Source organism: Ranitomeya imitator, chromosome 8 (genome assembly GCF_032444005.1).
Source record: "Ranitomeya imitator isolate aRanImi1 chromosome 8, aRanImi1.pri, whole genome shotgun sequence".
Classification (NCBI taxonomy): domain Eukaryota; kingdom Metazoa; phylum Chordata; class Amphibia; order Anura; family Dendrobatidae; genus Ranitomeya; species Ranitomeya imitator.
Window position 1 is genome coordinate 184,161,460 of NC_091289.1, and position 18,380 is coordinate 184,179,839.

At 48.5% G+C, this 18,380-nt stretch overlaps 1 protein-coding gene across 2 annotated transcripts in view; it reads right to left on the minus strand.

The window, feature by feature from the left end:
- FYB2 (FYN binding protein 2) overlaps positions 1 to 7,622 on the minus strand; it is a 40,750-nt gene extending 33,128 nt beyond the window's left edge. Inside the window, exon 1 of one of the 2 annotated variants that reach the window (XM_069738095.1) lies at positions 7,469 to 7,622. In XM_069738095.1, the coding sequence (XP_069594196.1) occupies positions 7,469 to 7,477 (9 nt within the window). In that variant the 5' untranslated portion in view covers positions 7,478 to 7,622. Of the gene's footprint in view, positions 1 to 2,249; positions 2,323 to 7,468 lie in introns of those variants that run through there. The other variant, XM_069738096.1, reaches the window with a different exon arrangement.
- Between the last annotated feature and the right edge of the window lie 10,758 nt (positions 7,623 to 18,380).

An 18,380-nucleotide genomic window follows, 5' to 3' on the forward strand; every position in this document is an offset into this window, starting at 1 on the left:
AAGGATAACAAATCCTGCATCCAGAAATGAACAAAGGTCACAATAGAGACACAGAGATGTAATGATTAATGAGTACTTTGTGTCGCTCAAGTCTCTTCATACCAGTACTCCAGCTGAGGCAACAACAATCTCAGTCACAATTTCAAATTAACAATAAAAAGGATGCAGGAGTTTGGTTAGGTTCTTCAACCACTGAAGAAGCAACAGAAAAATTAGGTGACCCTGAAGTCAGAAGATCATCAAACAAGGGTATACCAGCTAAGCGTCTATCCTACTTTGTCAAAACAGTGCCTGAATCAGAGCTACAGTTATAGGAGGAAATGCAACAACTACCTGTCCATGGGAAACTGAAGTGGATTCATGCTGCTATTGAGAAAATTAAATCCCTTTATCAACTTCCAACTTGAAAACTCACCAAACTACCACAAAGCAAGAAAGCAATCAAATGTCAATGGGTTTTTAAGATCAAGTATGACTCTGAAGGCAAGGTTCACAGATTTAAAACAAGATTAATTGCAAGAGGGTATTCTCATAAATATGGTAAATATCATGATGAAACATTTTCTCCAGTTGCTAAGCCGACCACATTCAGGACTCTAATGGCTATAGCTGCTGTACGACAGAGGTTTGTCAGACACTTGGGACATCAAAACGGCCTTTTTAAATGGTGACATTGAAGAGCGCTTGTACATGACTCAACCTGAGGGTAAATCTCTTGATGGTCTTAAGCAATCGGCATGAGCGTGGAACACCAAAATTAACAGTCTTATCGGAAGAAGGATTAAAAGAAGTCAAGCAGATCAGAAGTTTATACACAAAAAGTACAGGCGGAAAGTTGATCTATATTCTCTTATATGTGGAGATGTGATTATGGTTCATCAAGAGAAAACAGAAATTCAAAATATGAATAAAATTCTGAATCTGCATTTTGAAACAAAATGTCACATTTCCAAAAGGTCTTTTATCTAAGAAACAGGAGAAGAAGATGGAATTTTTCTTCTGAAGCAAAGTGCAAAAATCAACCCAATTCTGAATCTGTTTGGAATGTCAGAAGCCAAAGGTAAATCAACCCAAATGGAAACATCTTACTTAGTGTTGGAAGGAGAAGATGATCTGTTAGATCACAATGAGAAATACAGACAGGCAGTGGGGGCAATTCTATACATACTCGACCGGATATCGCAGCAACAATTCAAATTCTCTGCAGATATGTGGAAAAACCACGCCAAAAAGGCTGGAATGCGAGTTCTTCGATATTTGAAAGGATATCTGTAACAGGAGATCTAAAACTTACAGGTTATGTGGATGCAACTGAACTGATGACTTAAGTGATCGTCAATCGACACACGGATATTTGTTCAAGCTCTGAGAAAGTCAAGCAGAAAACAGGTGTCTATAGCCTTGCCATCTACAGAAGCAGAGTATGTGTCTGCAGCCCACACAAGTCAAGAGGACATTTGGTTAAACCAAGTGTTAGGCGATTACGGTAAGTCATCAACTCGACTGACAGTAATTTATGAAGGATGCCTTAAAACGTGCATGCAGTGAGAAGCTCAATGGGAGACCCAAACACATTGACGATAAACATGACCTGCGTGATTCAATGGGTGAGAAGTGTCTGACTGGCATCCAAGAGTTAACAAAACAAGCAAAATAATAAAACAATAAAATACAGATGTAATGTTACCAAACAGCACACACATAAATCCAGCCTAAAGTCCTCAAATAACGCTGCCATAGAGACCTCAAATACTACTGTCATACAGTCCCTGAATAACACCATACAGTGCCTAATGCCAAAAGCCTAGTGTGCTACTACCGCCAAGAAATACATCTATACAGTGCATATCAGAAGCCTATAGCTCCTAAATATCAAATACATGAACACGTGTAGTGTACATTACACAAAAAAACCTACAGTGCCTAAATAATATCGCCAAACAGTGCACAAACACAGGGAATAAAAAGAAGGCAATAGTCTACGGGGCCTAAATAATACCGCCAAATAGTGCACAAATACAGGGAACAACAAGAAGGCAATAGTCTACGGGGCCTAAATAATACCACCAAATAGCGCACAAATACAGGGAATAGCAAGAAGATAAAAGCCTACAGTGCTCGTGGAAAAGTAAAGGGTCCAGAGGTTGGAGACTAGTCCGAGCACAGACCCCTGACATTAATTTAATGCATCCCACCTATATAATCTGTCCTGAGGACACAGTAGATATTCCAGGAAAAAGTTTCCAAACCTGTTAGAATGCTTTGACCTGAATGGAAGCGAGCACATCCTTACTGTCCGTACAGCGGAGCCCCCAACCGCGGCCGTGATGCTTTATATCTGCGGTCTATAAATGGCTCCGGTGTGGACTAAACATCGACTTTGTATTTATGATACAAACATGGATGAAGGGACGAGAACAAAACATTTATTGTTCCCAGAGTTTCCTCTGAACCTGCGGCTGTGATCTCTGGTCGATGAAGAAGATGAAGGTACAAGAACGTCCTCATCCAAACTCTTAAGGGTATGTGCACACGTAGAAAGATCCTCTGCGTGTTTTTCCTGGGGATTTACGGCGGTTTTTGTGCGGATTCCACTGTGGTTTTCTATTGTGGAGCAGGTGTAAAACCGCAGCAGATTCCGCACAAAGAATTCACATGCTGCGGAATGTAAACCGCTGCGTTTCCGCACATTTTTTCCAGCAGCATGTGCATATTGCGTTTCCCATAGGTTTACATTGTACTGTAAACGCATGGGAAACTGCTGCGGAAACGCTGCGGATCCGTAGTAAAATCTGCAGCGTGTGCACATAGCCTTACAGCGCTGGTAAACTTCCACAAAGACCAATAATCCCAGTCTACATCCCACATATAATAATCCCAGCCTACGTCAGTCCTGTTAAGGCTTGTTCAGACATCAGTTTTCCGCCTGCGAGTTGAGTGTAGATAGAGCTGGTACTTATCGTAGGACTGATCACAGATTCGTGGAGCGTCTTTCTGTGGACCGAGTGTTCTGCACAAAATGACACGTGGCGGATTCTGATTCGGGCGCCAGATAAATTTTATCAAAACAAGTCTCAGAGAATCAGTGGGAAAAAAAACAAACACATTTTTTCACGAGCTGTTTGGTAGGAGAAGCTTGAATAACCTCCCTCCGTGAATTTTTCATAGGGAAAAAAAAAAAAAAAAAAAACTGCTGGAATTCTGATGGTAAAATCTGACACCAGGACCAAGGACTGATGACGCTGGGATCAAAACCAATGGTGAAAGCCGGACTGTTTGCACAATAGTAAATCCCTGCTGTCTGAATGACGCCATAGACAAGTTACGTATTTGCGGCATTTTATATCGCAGGTAGCACCTGCTCCCTTGGCCGTAAACCGTGTTTTGTGCTGCAGATCTCGTGTCATTTGTCTACAGTACATGTTTATTAAAGTTAGTTTTATTCCCAAAAACATATGGCTGCATTTTTTTCCAGCGTTTTGGCATTTCCTTATTGCTTTCCAAACGCAAGGTGTGAACACAGCCCGAGGCGGCAAAGGGTTATGGCTCCTTTATATTGCACAAGCTCAATGACTCGGATCACAGCGGCTGCAAGATGACAGCAATTTGATTTTCATGTTCTGTCCATAGAGATCAATGTAAGGACAGAAAAGTGATTAATGATCAAAAATGATCAATCTGATCAAAAAGTGACGAGATTAAAGTTTTTGATACCAGTGATGGATGTGGCTGATCCTCCGACGCGCACCATATAATGGAGGATCAAACCATAACAGATCATAAAGTAATCATTGTATAGTGAGCGGTGACCGTTCCAGCTCCCTGCACCACCTGATAACCAGCGGCTGCAGGGAGGAGAGAACTTTGTTTTCTACCTGCAGCTGCTTTCCAATTTGACACATGCACTGGTTTAAAATGCGATATGTCTGCAGATTAACCCTATAACACGTAGTGTTGTAGGAAGTGACAGGTTCCCTTTAAGGCTCTTGAAAAAAAAAAACTGCTGCAAGATAAAGTAAATACGATGCTGGTATTAGGACAAAACAAAGACAACCGGACTGACCAGCTTTCACTGGAGGAGCCTCAGCAATGTGTCCGCTCATCACGTGACAGGAAGAAATGCCAGTCAGCCGCTGCCCCGGCAGGTGACTTCTCCGCTGTTAGCTATTAGTATTTATTCTGTAACATCTTATACAACACATCGCACCTTTTTTTTTTCCAGAAGCAGCGCCCCACGTAGGTTGTGTCTTGAATTGCAACTTTGCTACATAGCAGTGAACGTGGCTGAGCTGCAATACCACTCACAACCTGTGGACAGGGGGTGGCGCTGCAATTTTAAGAAAGCAACCAAGTTTCTCTAACCTCCCCCCCAATTCTTCCAAACTTTCATGAGAAATGGATACATGGGGAAAATTCAAAACTTTACTTGAAAAAGCCAGTGCATAAAAGAAGAAGAAAAAAACGTTACCTTACTCCATATTGTGGATCGGTTCAGTGTTTATCATCTGTCAGGTTCACTTTCACACCAGAAAGAGGTGGAAATGATAGCAGAAATATATTCCAGTCACCGACTGGAGCGACACACGGGCGCCCGGCCCCAAACTAAGGGGGGCTCGCCTCCAAATGGATTTGAGGCATTTGACTGTGCGGGTTTTATTTAATGAATATTTGTGTATAAAGCAGCCGCCTTGATGAATTCTTCTCTTATGGATCTATAACATCGGAGGCTCCAGGAGCCCAAAGATATGGAGACTAGTTCACAGCAAAAAAAAAAAAAAAAGCAAACGGGGATGGAAGAGAGCGGCGCTGCCTATAAGGCTATGTGCACACGTTGCGGATTCCCTGCGGATCCGCAGCGTTTTTTGAGGTGCAGAAACGCTGCAGATCCGCAATTGATTTTTGTACTCATTCCATTATAGAAAACCGCAGGGGTTAAAAACACAGCAAAAACGCACAAAAAACGCTGCGGAACTGCAGAAAAAAAAAAAACACAACAAATCCGCAGCTGCGTTTTCTGCCAGGAGAGGCAGAATCTGCACCAGAAATTCCTAAGCCTAATCCGCAACGTGTGCACATTGCCGTCACCTACAACCTCCCTCCATCTCACCGGTAACAGGACTTGTCTCTTGTACAGCCTGTTTATCTCCGCAGCGTCCTATGTTACAAAGAGGAAACGTTCTTTCTAAATACTTTGTATTGTTGATAAAACAGGTTACTTATGTTTAGGCATTATTAATGCTTTGGTTATGTACAACACTTCCACTTTCCCTTATATTCCTTAACCAAGTTATATACCCCTCCCATCTCTCTCCCCTTTTTTGTGTTTCCTCACTTCCCACATTATATTAAAATTTAATAAATATATTTGAAAAATAAAGAGAAAACGTTGCTGCTTTCTGCACAGTAACAATGTAGCAATGTCTTTTTAGGGGTCGCGTTAAAAGTCCCCGCTAGCGCAGATCCCCGATCTGCGGGAACGGACCTCGGGTGCGCCTCAGACGCGCCACAAAAGAACGGCACATCGCTAGCGCGTGCCGAAAATGGCACGCACTAGCAATGCGCTTTAACATTGCTGGCAATGGGAGCGCTAACGGACACGTTGCACGGCGTTAATTTCGCCGTGCAACGCTGTCTGTTAGCGCTCACCCGAAAACTAAATGAGAACCTAGCCTTATAAGTGTTTATCACTGTCTATAAACATATCGCTGGTGCAACCTGCGCATCCAGGAGGTACGGCACCATTTTCTACCTTCAAAGCAGGTGGAATTGTGCATTACGAGGAGTTTTTGGGCTGCACACAACCCATATATTGTTCTTGCTCAGGGGCCATTTTCTCCCTGTGTCCGCCAGGGTTCACACCCATTTCCGGAAGAAGGCACTGCGCCGAAACGCGCGTTGGGGCAGCGGCACCGCAACACTAGACAGCAGCAACACATGCAGGGATTGTCCTTTGTTAGAACAGCCGCGAGACATGCAGCCGCAGGGACTCAAACATATTTTTTGAGCACGCTGAAGATAATCAGGTAGGACTCGAGCATGCTCAGATAACACCTAATCCATCACTAATAATTATGCGATAGACTGAAATACTTCGGGTTTCCAGAGAGGAGCTTAGAAATTACACGTAAGTCTCCCTTAAATGCCGCACAATGTGTAACCATGGAGCAGATAGTGATCTCCGCCAGGCGACTCTGCAGAGGATTGGATTTCACGGTGCGGTTTTCGCTCAGGGTGCAGCCGCAGATTCCTGGTTACATTCCTGCTCTGCATTCAACATGAAACGAGGACACAGAGCGCCATGTATGAAAAGCAGTGTGGAGCGGGCGCAGCAACCTATCCCGCTCCACCTGGCTGCACTTTTTGGAACATAAGATCCCCCACCTCCACATTGTTAAATGTCTCATCTGCTGAGTACCAGCACCCGATAAAGCAATGGTCACATGGAGTTTGTGACCAACTCCAAAATCCTCCTGAAAAACTGATCCTCAAATGCTTGGAAAACTTTTCCTATCCATCTCATTCCTCAGACGAGAAATTTTTAGCGGTTTGAAAAAAAAAAAAACCTTGTGAAAAAAAATAAAAGTGCCTGTCACCTCCTTAGGGTATGTGCACACGCTGCGGATTTTGCTGCGAATCCGCATCGGTTTCCCATGAGTTTGCAGTACAATGTAAACCTATGGGAAACGAAATCCGCAGAGCACATGCTGCGGAAAAAAACGTGCAGAAACGCAGCAGATTATTTTCCGCAGCATGTCAATTCTTTGTGCGGAATCCGCAGCGTTTTTACACCTGCTCCAATAGAAAACTGCAGATGTAAATCTGCAATAGAAAACGCGATAAATCCGCAGGAAAAACCGCAGCGGTTTTGCACTGCGGATTTACGAAATCCGCTGCGGAAAAATCCGCAGAGGAGCTTTCTACGTGTGCACATATCCTTAAGGTGGATCCTGATGGGGCGTGATCCAAACGAGGCAGTTACTAAAACTACCAAAACTCTTCAGAAAAAGAAAAAGCTAAAAAAAAAAAAAGGGGAGCAGTTTTCACCAGAAAAACTAATAATCGTAAGCACAAAGAACACAGCAATACATGATACCTGCGTTTTTGGTGCGTTGTTTCAGCATTGTTTCACCACCCATTCAAGTCAATGGGGGAAAAATGCTGAAAGAAGTGACGCGCTCCATTGTGCAAAAAACATGCAAAGCACAAAATCCTGATGACAAAAAAAACAAACAAAAAACAATGTGTGAGCATGAGAGTTCTGAAATATCATAGGCTTTGCTGGTACTGGAAAAAGCAGCTGAATATTAGCATAAAAAAACCTCAGCAAAAAACGTCTAATGTGAACGTAGCCTTAGGGTTTCCTGGTGCTTCCTGCCCATGTGGCCCCTGATATCGGCTCTCCAGGACCAGATTCTGCATGGGGCTCAGAGATTTCTAAAGGCCATAGATAGATCTGGTCTGCTCTCACCGTGTCCATCCCGTCTCCTCGGCCGCTGCTCTCTCCGATGATCTGATTCTTTCGTGTTGTTCTCCAGAACTTTAATTTTTCTTTACTTCCTTGTGTAAGAAATATACAAGTCTCTCGCAGCTATTCTCGCTGTGGGGTTATGTTTTTTTGTCTTTGTTCCTGCACCTCCCACAGGTACATGGCTTTTTGTTTGCTTTTTTTTTTTTTTCATTTCCTTAGTCCTGGGCTACACTGGGACTTCTATTGATATTCACTGTGGAGCTAGAGCCAGGGCGATGGGAGCAATCTTGTGGACTGCAGCTGACACTGCAATCAGTAGCACTGCAGAACGCCTCTGTGTAGCCCGGACCCCAGACTCCCCGATCCGGGACCCCAGACTCCCCGATCCAAGACCCCAGACTCCCCGATCCAAGACCCCAGACTCCCCGATCCGGGACCCCAGACTCCCCGACCCCAGACTCCCCGATCCGGGACCCCAGACTCCCCGATCCGGGACCCCAGACTCCCCGATCCAAGACTCCCCGATCCGGGACCCCAGACTCCCCGATCCCGGACCCCAGACTCCCCGATCCGGGACCCCAGACACCCCGATCCGGGACCCCAGACTCCCCGATCCGGGACCCCAGACTCCCCGACCCCAGACTCCCCGATCCGGGACCCCAGACTCCCCGATCCGGGACCCCAGACTCCCCAATCTCAGACTCCCCGATCCGGGACCCCAAACTCCCCAATCCGGGACCCCAGACTCCCCAATCCGGGACCCCAGACTCCCCAATCCGGGACCCCAGACTCCCCAATCCCGGACTCCCCGATCCGGGACCCCAGAATCCCCGACCCCAGACTCCCCGATCCGGGACCCCAAACTCCCCAATCCGAGACCCCAGACTCCCCGATCTGGGACCCCAGACTCCCCGACCCCAGACTCCCCGATCCTGGACTCCCCGATCCGGGACCCCATACTACCCGATCCCGGACCCCAAACTCCCCGATCCGAGACCCCAGACTCCCCGATCCGGGACCCCAGACTCCCCGATCCGGGACCCCAGACACCCCGATCCGGGACCCCAGACTCCCCGATCCGGGACCCCAGACTCCCCGACCCCAGACTCCCCGATCCGGGACCCCAGACTCCCCGATCCGGGACCCCAGACTCCCCAATCTCAGACTCCCCGATCCGGGACCCCAAACTCCCCAATCCGGGACCCCAGACTCCCCAATCCGGGACCCCAGACTCCCCAATCCGGGACCCCAGACTCCCCAATCCCGGACTCCCCGATCCGGGACCCCAGAATCCCCGACCCCAGACTCCCCGATCCGGGACCCCAAACTCCCCAATCCGAGACCCCAGACTCCCCGATCTGGGACCCCAGACTCCCCGACCCCAGACTCCCCGATCCTGGACTCCCCGATCCGGGACCCCATACTACCCGATCCCGGACCCCAAACTCCCCGATCCGAGACCCCAGACTCCCCGATCCGGGACCCCAGACTCCCCGATCCGGGACCCCAGACACCCCGATCCGGGACCCCAGACTCCCCGATCCGGGACCCCAGACTCCCCGACCCCAGACTCCCCGATCCGGGACCCCAGACTCCCCGATCCGGGACCCCAGACTCCCCAATCTCAGACTCCCCGATCCGGGACCCCAAACTCCCCAATCCGGGACCCCAGACTCCCCAATCCGGGACCCCAGACTCCCCAATCCGGGACCCCAGACTCCCCAATCCCAGACTCCCCGATCCGGGACCCCAGAATCCCCGACCCCAGACTCCCCGATCCGGGACCCCAAACTCCCCAATCCGAGACCCCAGACTCCCCGATCTGGGACCCCAGACTCCCCGACCCCAGACTCCCCGATCCTGGACTCCCCGATCCGGGACCCCATACTACCCGATCCCGGACCCCAAACTCCCCGATCCGGGACCCCAGACTCCCCGATCCGGGACCCCAGACTCCCCGATCCGGGACCCCAGACTCCCCGATCCGGGACCCCAGACTCCCCGATCCCGGACTCCCCGATCCGGGACCCCAGACTCCCCGATCCCGGACTCCCCGATCCGGGACCCCAGAATCCCCGATCCCAGACTCCCCGATCCGGGACCCCAAACTCCCCAATCCGAGACCCCAGACTCCCCGATCCGGGACCCCAGACTCCCCGACCCCAGACTCCCCGATCCTGGACTCCCCGATCCGGGACCCCATACTCCCCGATCCCGGACCCCAAACTCCCCAATCCGAGACCCCAGACTCCCCGATCCGGGACCCCAGACTCCCCGATCCGGGACCCCAGACTCCCCGACCCCAGACTCCCCGATCCGGGACCCCAGACTCCCCGATCCGGGACCCCAGACTCCCTGATCCGGGACCCCAGACTCCCCAATCTCAGACTCCCCGATCCGGGACCCCAAACTCCCCAATCCGGGACCCCAGACTCCCCGATCCCAGACCCCAGACTCCCCGATCCGGGACCCCAGACTCCCCGATCCGGGACCCCAGACTCCCCGATCCCGGACTCCCCGATCCGGGACCCCAGAATACCCGATCCCAGACTCCCCGATCCGGGACCCCAAACTCCCCAATCCGAGACCCCAGACTCCCCGACCCCAGACTCCCCAATCCGGACCCCAGACCCCCCGATCCCGGACCCCAGACTCCCCGATCTGAGACCCCAGACTCCCCGAACCCTGGACCCCGCGGCTTTCATATTTGCTATTATTTTTATCTAGGCAGTTACTTTGTTTCCCCTTTTAATCCACTCCTGACATTAACATTAAAGGGGCGGTGTGGAGCCACATACCCAGGAGCAGATCCTGCAGCTGAGGTCACACCTGATATTAATGTCCAGCAGCTTCTTGCACTAAGGGTATGTGCACACGTTGCGGATTTGCCTCTGGATTTTTTTGTGTGGATTTTGCATCTCTTGGCAGAAAACACAGGTGCGGATTTGATGCATTTTTTGTGAGGATTTTGTGTGGATTTTGTGCAGATTTCATGCGCTTTTACCCCTGCGGATTTCTATGATGGAATGGGTACAAAAACGCTGCAGATCCGCACAAATAAATGACATGCTCCTTCTTTTGATTCGCAGCGTTTTCCGTGCTAATTTTTCCGCACCATTAGCGCAGTATTGTTTTTTCCATTGATTTACATTGTACTGTAAATCACTTGCGGATCTGCAGCTATTCTGAGCGGAAAAAAAAGGCTGCAGATCTGCAGGAAATCCGCATCGTGTGCACATAGCCTAAGGCTTCGTTCACACATCTGTGAGTCATGTGAGTTTCTCTTTGTGTTTTTCATGGGCAGAACGTGCACCCCTGTGCCCACCATCATTAGTTTTTGATTTTGCAGGTTTTCCACCAAACGCTATAAAAAAATACAATGAAAAAAAACACAAGAAATCTAATTTTCATAATCGGTGCAGAAAACCTGCAATATCCCAAACTCACCAAATACTCATCATGGGAACCAGAGGCGAAGCTGGGGGTTCAGCTCAGGGGGAGCGAAACGTCTGAGGGGGTCTCTCACCGGTAACCCTGATTACAACTACGGTCGTGCAGCCTAAGGCCGGCGTCACACTACCGTGTTTTACGGACGTAAGAGAGGTGCAGAAAATACGGATTGCATACGGTACAATGCTTCTCTATGCCCCTGCTCCTATCAGCCGTATTTTACTGATCTGTATTATACGGCTTTCTACGGCCGTAGAAAAACGCAGCATGCTGCGTTTGTCACCGTATTGTGCAAAAAATACGCCAATGAAAGTCTATGGGGGCCAGAAAAATACGGATTACACACGGACCAGCAGTGTGACTTGCGAGGAATACGCAGCGGTGTTCTAGCGAAAAGCCGGCAATTCAGTGCGGTGTACAGTAAAATCACACAGAAAACACGGAGACATGTCAGCATTTGCTGGAAAGAAAGAATGAATAATATAATAAAATACTTTCCCAGCTCCCTCGGCGCTTACATCCTCTCAGCGTCGCTGCTTGTCCTGTATGAGCGGTCACGTGGTGCCGCTTATTACAGTGATGAATATGCGGCTCCACCTCCCAGGCTCGAGTTCATATGAGGACATCCAGCAGAAGGCGCATCACAACGAATGAAGGTAACTACAGGTCATTGACCTACTTTCCACTCATTCGCTGGGGTTTAACAGGCAGGGGCACAGCTGCATTATAGCAGAGCTCCTGCCTGTAAAATAATTTAACCCCTTCAGATGGATTTACATCGTGGGACATATTAAAAATAATAAACCAACAATATCTCATACCTTCCGTCGATATGTCCCACGATGTAAATCCATCTGAAGGGGTTAAATTATTTTACTGCTGCCATATGTGTCCCTATTACTGCACCTGATACCCCAATACTGAGCCGCTGCTGCCGTATGTGTCCATATTGCTGGACCTGATACCCCAATACTGAGCCACTGCTGCCATATGTGTCCCTATTACTGCACCTGACGTGTGGTACAATATCACCTGCTGTTAATGTCCCATATAATACTGCCACCACTGTGCCCCTCCTTTGTGCCTTCAAGATGGTAAAATTGTCCCCTGGAAAATATTAATGCCTTGTGCAAATGCCCTAGATAAGTGTCCACATTTTGCCCCTGAAAAGTAATAATGCCCTCTGTACACAAGTGACAGTACTTAGTGCCTACTTAACATCTAATGTCCCCTGAATCCCACAATGTAAAGCCCCTCTATAAACAATATGATGTTCCCACTACTGCTCTCTGTGCAGTATAATGGGCCCACAGCTCCCCTATACACAGTATGATGGGCCCACAGCTCCCCTATACACAGTATGATGGGCCCACAGCTCCCCTATACACAGTATGGTGTTCCCACAGCTCTCCGGTATACAGTATGATGGGCCCACAGCTCTCCGGTATACATTATGATGGGCCCACAGCTCCTCTATACACAGTATGATCGGCCCACAGCACTCCTGTATACAGTATGATGGACCCACAGCTCCCCTATACACAGTATGATGGGCCCACAGCTCCCCTATACACAGTATGATCGGCCCACAGCTCCTCTATACACAGTATGATCGGCCCACAGCTCCCCTATACACAGTATGATGGGCCCACAGCTCCTCTATACACAGTATGATCGGCCCACAGCACTCCTGTATCCAGTATGATGGGCCCACAGCTACCCTATACACAGTATGATGGACCCACAGCTCCCTATACACAGTATGATTGGCCCACAGCTCCCCTATACACAGTATGATCATCCCACAGCTCCTCTATACACAGTATGATGGGCCCACAGCTCTCCTGTATACAGTATGATGGGCCCACAGCTCCCCTATACACAGTATGATGGGCCCACAGCTCTCCTATACACAGTATGATGGGCCCGCATCTCCCCTATACACAGTATGATGTCCCCACTACTCACCCAAAGCACAGTATAATGCCCCTCACAGGAGCCCTCAGACTGTATGATGGCCCCCAAAAATCATATACTCAATCAACCCAGGATTCTAATGGATTCAGCGGCAAAGCAACGAGCAGCCTCCCCTTCTGCCACCCCAGTAGCTACGCTGCTGGTGGGAAAGTAGCCTTATAGTCTATGCAGCTGGTCACATGTCTGGGGTTTGTTTTATTTTTTTGACAACATGTCTGATCTTGATCCAATTCACAGATCAAAATTACCTTAAAAGTCTATGGTATGGTCCCGGGAAAATGCCATCAGTGTGTGTCCCGTGTGTGCGTCCCATGTTCGCGTGCCATGTGTGCATCCTGTGTGTGCGGCCCATGTTTACGGTCCGCGTGTGCATCCTGTGTGTGTGGCCCGTGTGCGGTCCCATGTGTGCCTCCTGTGTGTGCGGCCCATGTTTACAGTCCGTGTGTGCGTCCTGTGCTGTGTGTGTGGCCCATTTGTGCGGCCCATGTGTGCATCCCATGTACACGTTCCATGTGTGCCTCCTGTGTGTGCGTCCTGTGTGTGTGGCCCGTGTGCGGCTCATGTGCAGTCCCATGTGTGCCTCCTGTGTGTGCGGCCCGTGTGTGCATCCTATGCCGTGTGTGGCCCATTTGTGCGGCCGGTGTGCGCATCCCATGTAACATAGTAACATAGTAACAGTTAGTAAGGCCGAAAAAAGACATTTGTCCATCCAGTTCAGCCTATATTCCATCATAATAAATCCCCAGATCTACGTCCTTCTACAGAACCTAATTGTATGATACAATATTGTTCTGCTCCAGGAAGACATCCAGGCCTCTCTTGAACCCCTCGACTGAGTTCGCCATCACCACCTCCTCAGGCAATGTGTGCCTCCTGTGTGTGCGGCCCATGTTTACGGTCTGTGTGTGCATCCTCTGTGTGCGGCCCATGTTTGTGGTCTGTGTGTGCGGTCCGTGTGCGGTCCCATGTGTGTGTCCCATGTGTGCCTCCTGTGTGTGCGGCCCATGTTTGCGGTCCGTGTTTGCGTCCCGTGCCTTGTGTGCGGCTCGTGTGTGCAGCCCATGCCGTGTGTGCGGCCCATGTTTGCGGTCCGTGTTTGCGTCCCGTGCCTTGTGTGCGGCTCGTGTGTGCAGCCCATGCCGTGTGCGCGGTCCCGTGTTTGCGGTCCGTGTTTGCGTCCCGTGCTTTGTGTGCGGCTCGTGTGTGCAGCCCATGCCGTGTGCGCGGTCCCGTGTTTGCGGTCCGTGTTTGCGTCCCGTGCCTTGTGTGCGGCTCGTGTGTGCAGCCCATGCCGTGTGCGCGGTCACGTGTTTGCGGTCCGTGTTTGCGTCCCGTGCCTTGTGTGCGGCTCATATGTGCAGCCCATGCCGTGTGCGCGGTCCCGTGTTTGCGTCCCGTGCCTTGTGTGCGGCTCGTGGTGCAGCCCATGTCGTGTGCGCGGTCCCATGTTTGCGGTCCGTGTTTGCGTCCCGTGCCTTGTGTGCGGCTCATATGTGCAGCCCATGCCGTGTGCGCGGTCCCGTGTTTGCGTCCCGTGCCTTGTGTGCGGCTCGTGTGTGCAGCCCATGCCATGTGCGTGGTCCCGTGTTTGCGGTCCGTGTTTGCGTCCCGTGCCTTGTGTGCGGCTCGTGTGTGCAGCCCATGCCGTGTGCGCGGTCCCATGTTTGCGGTCCGTGTTTGCGTCCCGTGCCTTGTGTGCGGCTCGTGTGTGCAGCCCATGCCGTGTGCGCGGTCCCGTGTTTGCGGTCCGTGTTTGCGTCCCGTGCCTTGTGTGTGGCTCGTGGTGCAGCCCATGCCGTGTGCGCGGTCCCGTGTTTGCGGTCCGTGTTTGCGTCCCGTGCCTTGTGTGCGGCTCGTGTGTGCAGCCCATGCCGTGTGCGCGGTCCCATGTTTGCGGTCCGTGTTTGCGTCCCGTGCCTTGTGTGCGGCTCGTGTGTGCAGCCCATGCCGTGTGCGCGGTCCCGTGTTTGCGGTCCGTGTTTGCGTCCCGTGCCTTGTGTGTGGCTCGTGTGTGCAGCCCATTCCGTTTGCGCGGTCCCATGTTTGCAGTAAACCCTAATGTGCAAAAATCCTTTTTTTCTGTCCATAGCTCGTATTTTTCTACACTGTGTGTTTTCAGCCTAAGGACAGTTTCCCACAATTGTAACACAAGGACCTGATTTACAGCCGCAGGTATTGTGCGTCTATGAGCCAAACTGACAGGGTTATTGGACGCACGGGGTCACACATCCATGAAATACGGAGCATTCTGTCCTCAGAAGCCCTGGGCTGGCCGCAGGGTCCCCTGATCTGGAGCAATGGCTTCATCTATGCCTATGACGCAGGTAGTGCAGACACCCAGCGATGAAGCATAGAACAGTTTGCGTTCCATGGGTGTGTGAGATCGGCCTCAGTCTGGAGCTTCTTTACAGCTGTAACATTCTTCTTACACTACATGTTTCCTTGTAGAAAACCAATGATGTATCCAAAAGTTTCAAAAACATTTAACCTTTTTTCCTGTTTTATACATTTTTTTTTATAGCGCCCTTAATTTCAGGGCGCGACACGTGCGAAAACAGGATTTAAAAAAAAAAATAACAATCACTTACTATTAGAGACGATCGAATCATTTGGAATTCAATTTCTCCAGGTTTAACAGAGTTTTCTAAGAATAGCAGGAACTCCAATTGCCCTGGACGTGTGTAACACCCTGAGGTCTCCTAGGACTGTATCCAGCCTCTCTGTCTCCTTAAGGCTAGGTTCACACCAATGTATCAAAAATAGTTCAGAGCTTCATCCAGAAAATTCTGACAATACTTTTCTCCCTTGTCATCTGGGTACAATCCTATTTTTTTTTTTACAGCAGCAGTTATTAATCATTTACAGTTTCTTATGTTACAGAATTGCAATGTATCTGTAAAAAACGGATGTTGTATTGTGGCTCCGTTTTTTCTTGGGGGGGGCGATTTTGAATGGGCGAGTCTCAGCAGATTTATGGAAGAAACAAGCGCACTCTGCAATTATTTTCATATGCAGATTGTCAGTGAAAATAATCACTCGTCCGCACTTAAAAAGATGTCATTTCTCCACAATCACAGAACATCAAGGGTACAAAGTTCACCCAAACAAGGTAAACACATTTTTTTAGGAACAGTTATATCCTATTTGTGTATTTGTAAGTGACCAGTAGATGTCACTGTTTGGCCATTAATTCGGAAGCAACAATGTAGCAATTTTTTTTTAGTCAAGTTGTAATTGGCCCCCGGGTCCCATCCTCCTCCACTTCTCAAGCCTGGATGTGAAAAATCTTCATGGTTATGTCTAGACCAAATTTTATTCATCTGAATTTTTATGCCTGGCAGCTAAATAGGGCTTTAAGTAGATGTCATATGGGGGCATTGTTTTAATCAAAAGTATCCCAGTTTATTCAATAGTATGTTGCCGTTTTAATTCTTTACAGCCTTCACCTATTTTAAATTTTTAGGTTTTTTCCTTCCTTTCTTACAAAAGTCATTTTTTTATGGGGGGGGGGGGGTTTATATATTTTTTTTTATTTATGGAGGTCATTGTGCAGTAAAAAATTCCTGAAAATATGATATATTTTTATTGTTACTTAGGTGTTGAAAAAAAAAAATTACAAAAAATAATGTGGTTTGTGTCGCCAGTTTCTGAGACCCATAACTCTTTTACTTTTCCATCAATGGACCTGTTTGACATCTTGTTTTTTTGTTTATTCCTTGTACCCGTGAAATGTTCTCTGTGCCATTGGCTGTAACATGATTGATCCACCACCATGTTTAATGATTAGGGAGATGTTCGTTTCCTGAAATTCTGCTCCCATTTTTCTCTACCTTTGTTCATTGTAGCCAAAGAGTTCTTTTTTAACCTCATCTGTCCACAGGACTTGTTTCCAAAATGCATCAGGCTTGTTTAGATGTTCTTTTGCATACTTCTGACGCTGAATTTTATGGTGAGGACGCAGGAGAGGTTTTCTTCTGATGTCTCTTCCATGAAGGCCATATTTGTGCAGGTATTTCTGAACAGTATGACAATGTACCACAACTCCAGAGTCTGCAAAATCTTTCTGAAGGAATTTTGCAGTCAAGCAGGGGTTCGGGTTGCCTCTCACAATCCTATGAGCATCTCTGACTTAATTTTGCTTGGTCTTCCAGACCTTATCTTGACCTCCACTGTTCCTGATTACTGCCATTTCTTAATTACATTTGAAACTGAGGTAAGGGAGACTTGAAAACACTTTGCTATCTTCTTAAAGCCTTCTCCTGCTTTTTGCACCTTCACCATTATCAGAGTGCTCGGCAGCTACTTAGAAGAACCAATGGCTGACGTTTTTTGGCACAAGGTTAGAGGAGGCTGGGTTTCTATAAAGCTGAGAAATTTGCATCACCTAACCATGATAGTGAACAAGCCATTATTCTAACAGTCTAATTAAGGTCTGATACATTTCAAAAACCTGACCTGCACATCCAAACATAGACTCAGTGTGAACAGGTGCTGAACCTAGAGTCGCCAACTCGTATATAGTTAAGTAAATAAGGCAGCACACTGCAGCGCTAGAACATACAAACTTGAAATACGAAATTTGAACTGCATTACTGCACTAGAAATATGAAAAATGAGAGCGTTTAGCGCATAAAAATGGCCAATTTTATGTGTACCTGGTAGCCCCGTTACGGCATCTCTCTTATACCAGGTCCTACGCTTGCCTTACCTCGCTGAGAATAAACGTCTCCATCTGAATGGGTACATGTGAAAACCTCTTCCTAGACTAGAATTCTAGCCTACAGGTGTTTTAATTACAGCAGGTCCAATACCCCTCCACAGAGAGAGAGAATTCTAGTCTAGGAAGAGGTTTTCACATGTACCCATTCAGATGGAGACGTTTATTCTCAGCGAGGTAAGACAAGCGAAGGACCTGGTATAAGAGAGATGCAGTAAAGTGGCTACCAGGTACACATAAAATTGGCCATTTTTATGCGCTAAACGCTCTCATTTTTCATATTTCTAGTGCAGTAATGCAGTTCAAATTTCGTATTTCAAGTTTGTATGTTCTAGCGCTGCAGTGTGCTGCCTTATTTACTTAATTAAGGTCTGAAGCCTTGGTCAAAGTTATCTGAGCTCACAAATCTTAACCCCTTCCCGACCTTTGACGCATACGCTGCGTCATGAAAGTCGGTGCCATTCCGACCCATGACGCAGCATATGCGTCATGGAAAGATCGCGTCCCTGCAGGCCGGGTGAAAGGGTTAACTCCCATTTCACCCGATCTGCAGGGACAGGGGGAGTGGTAGTTTAGCCCAGGGGGGGTGGCTTCACCCCCTCGTGGCTACGATCGCTCTGATTGGCTGTTGAAAGTGAAACTGCCAATCAGAGCGATTTGTAATATTTCACCTAAAAAAATGGTGAAATATTACAATCCAGCCATGGCCGATGCTGCAATATCATCGGCCATGGCTGGACACACTAATGTGCACCCACCCCACTCCTC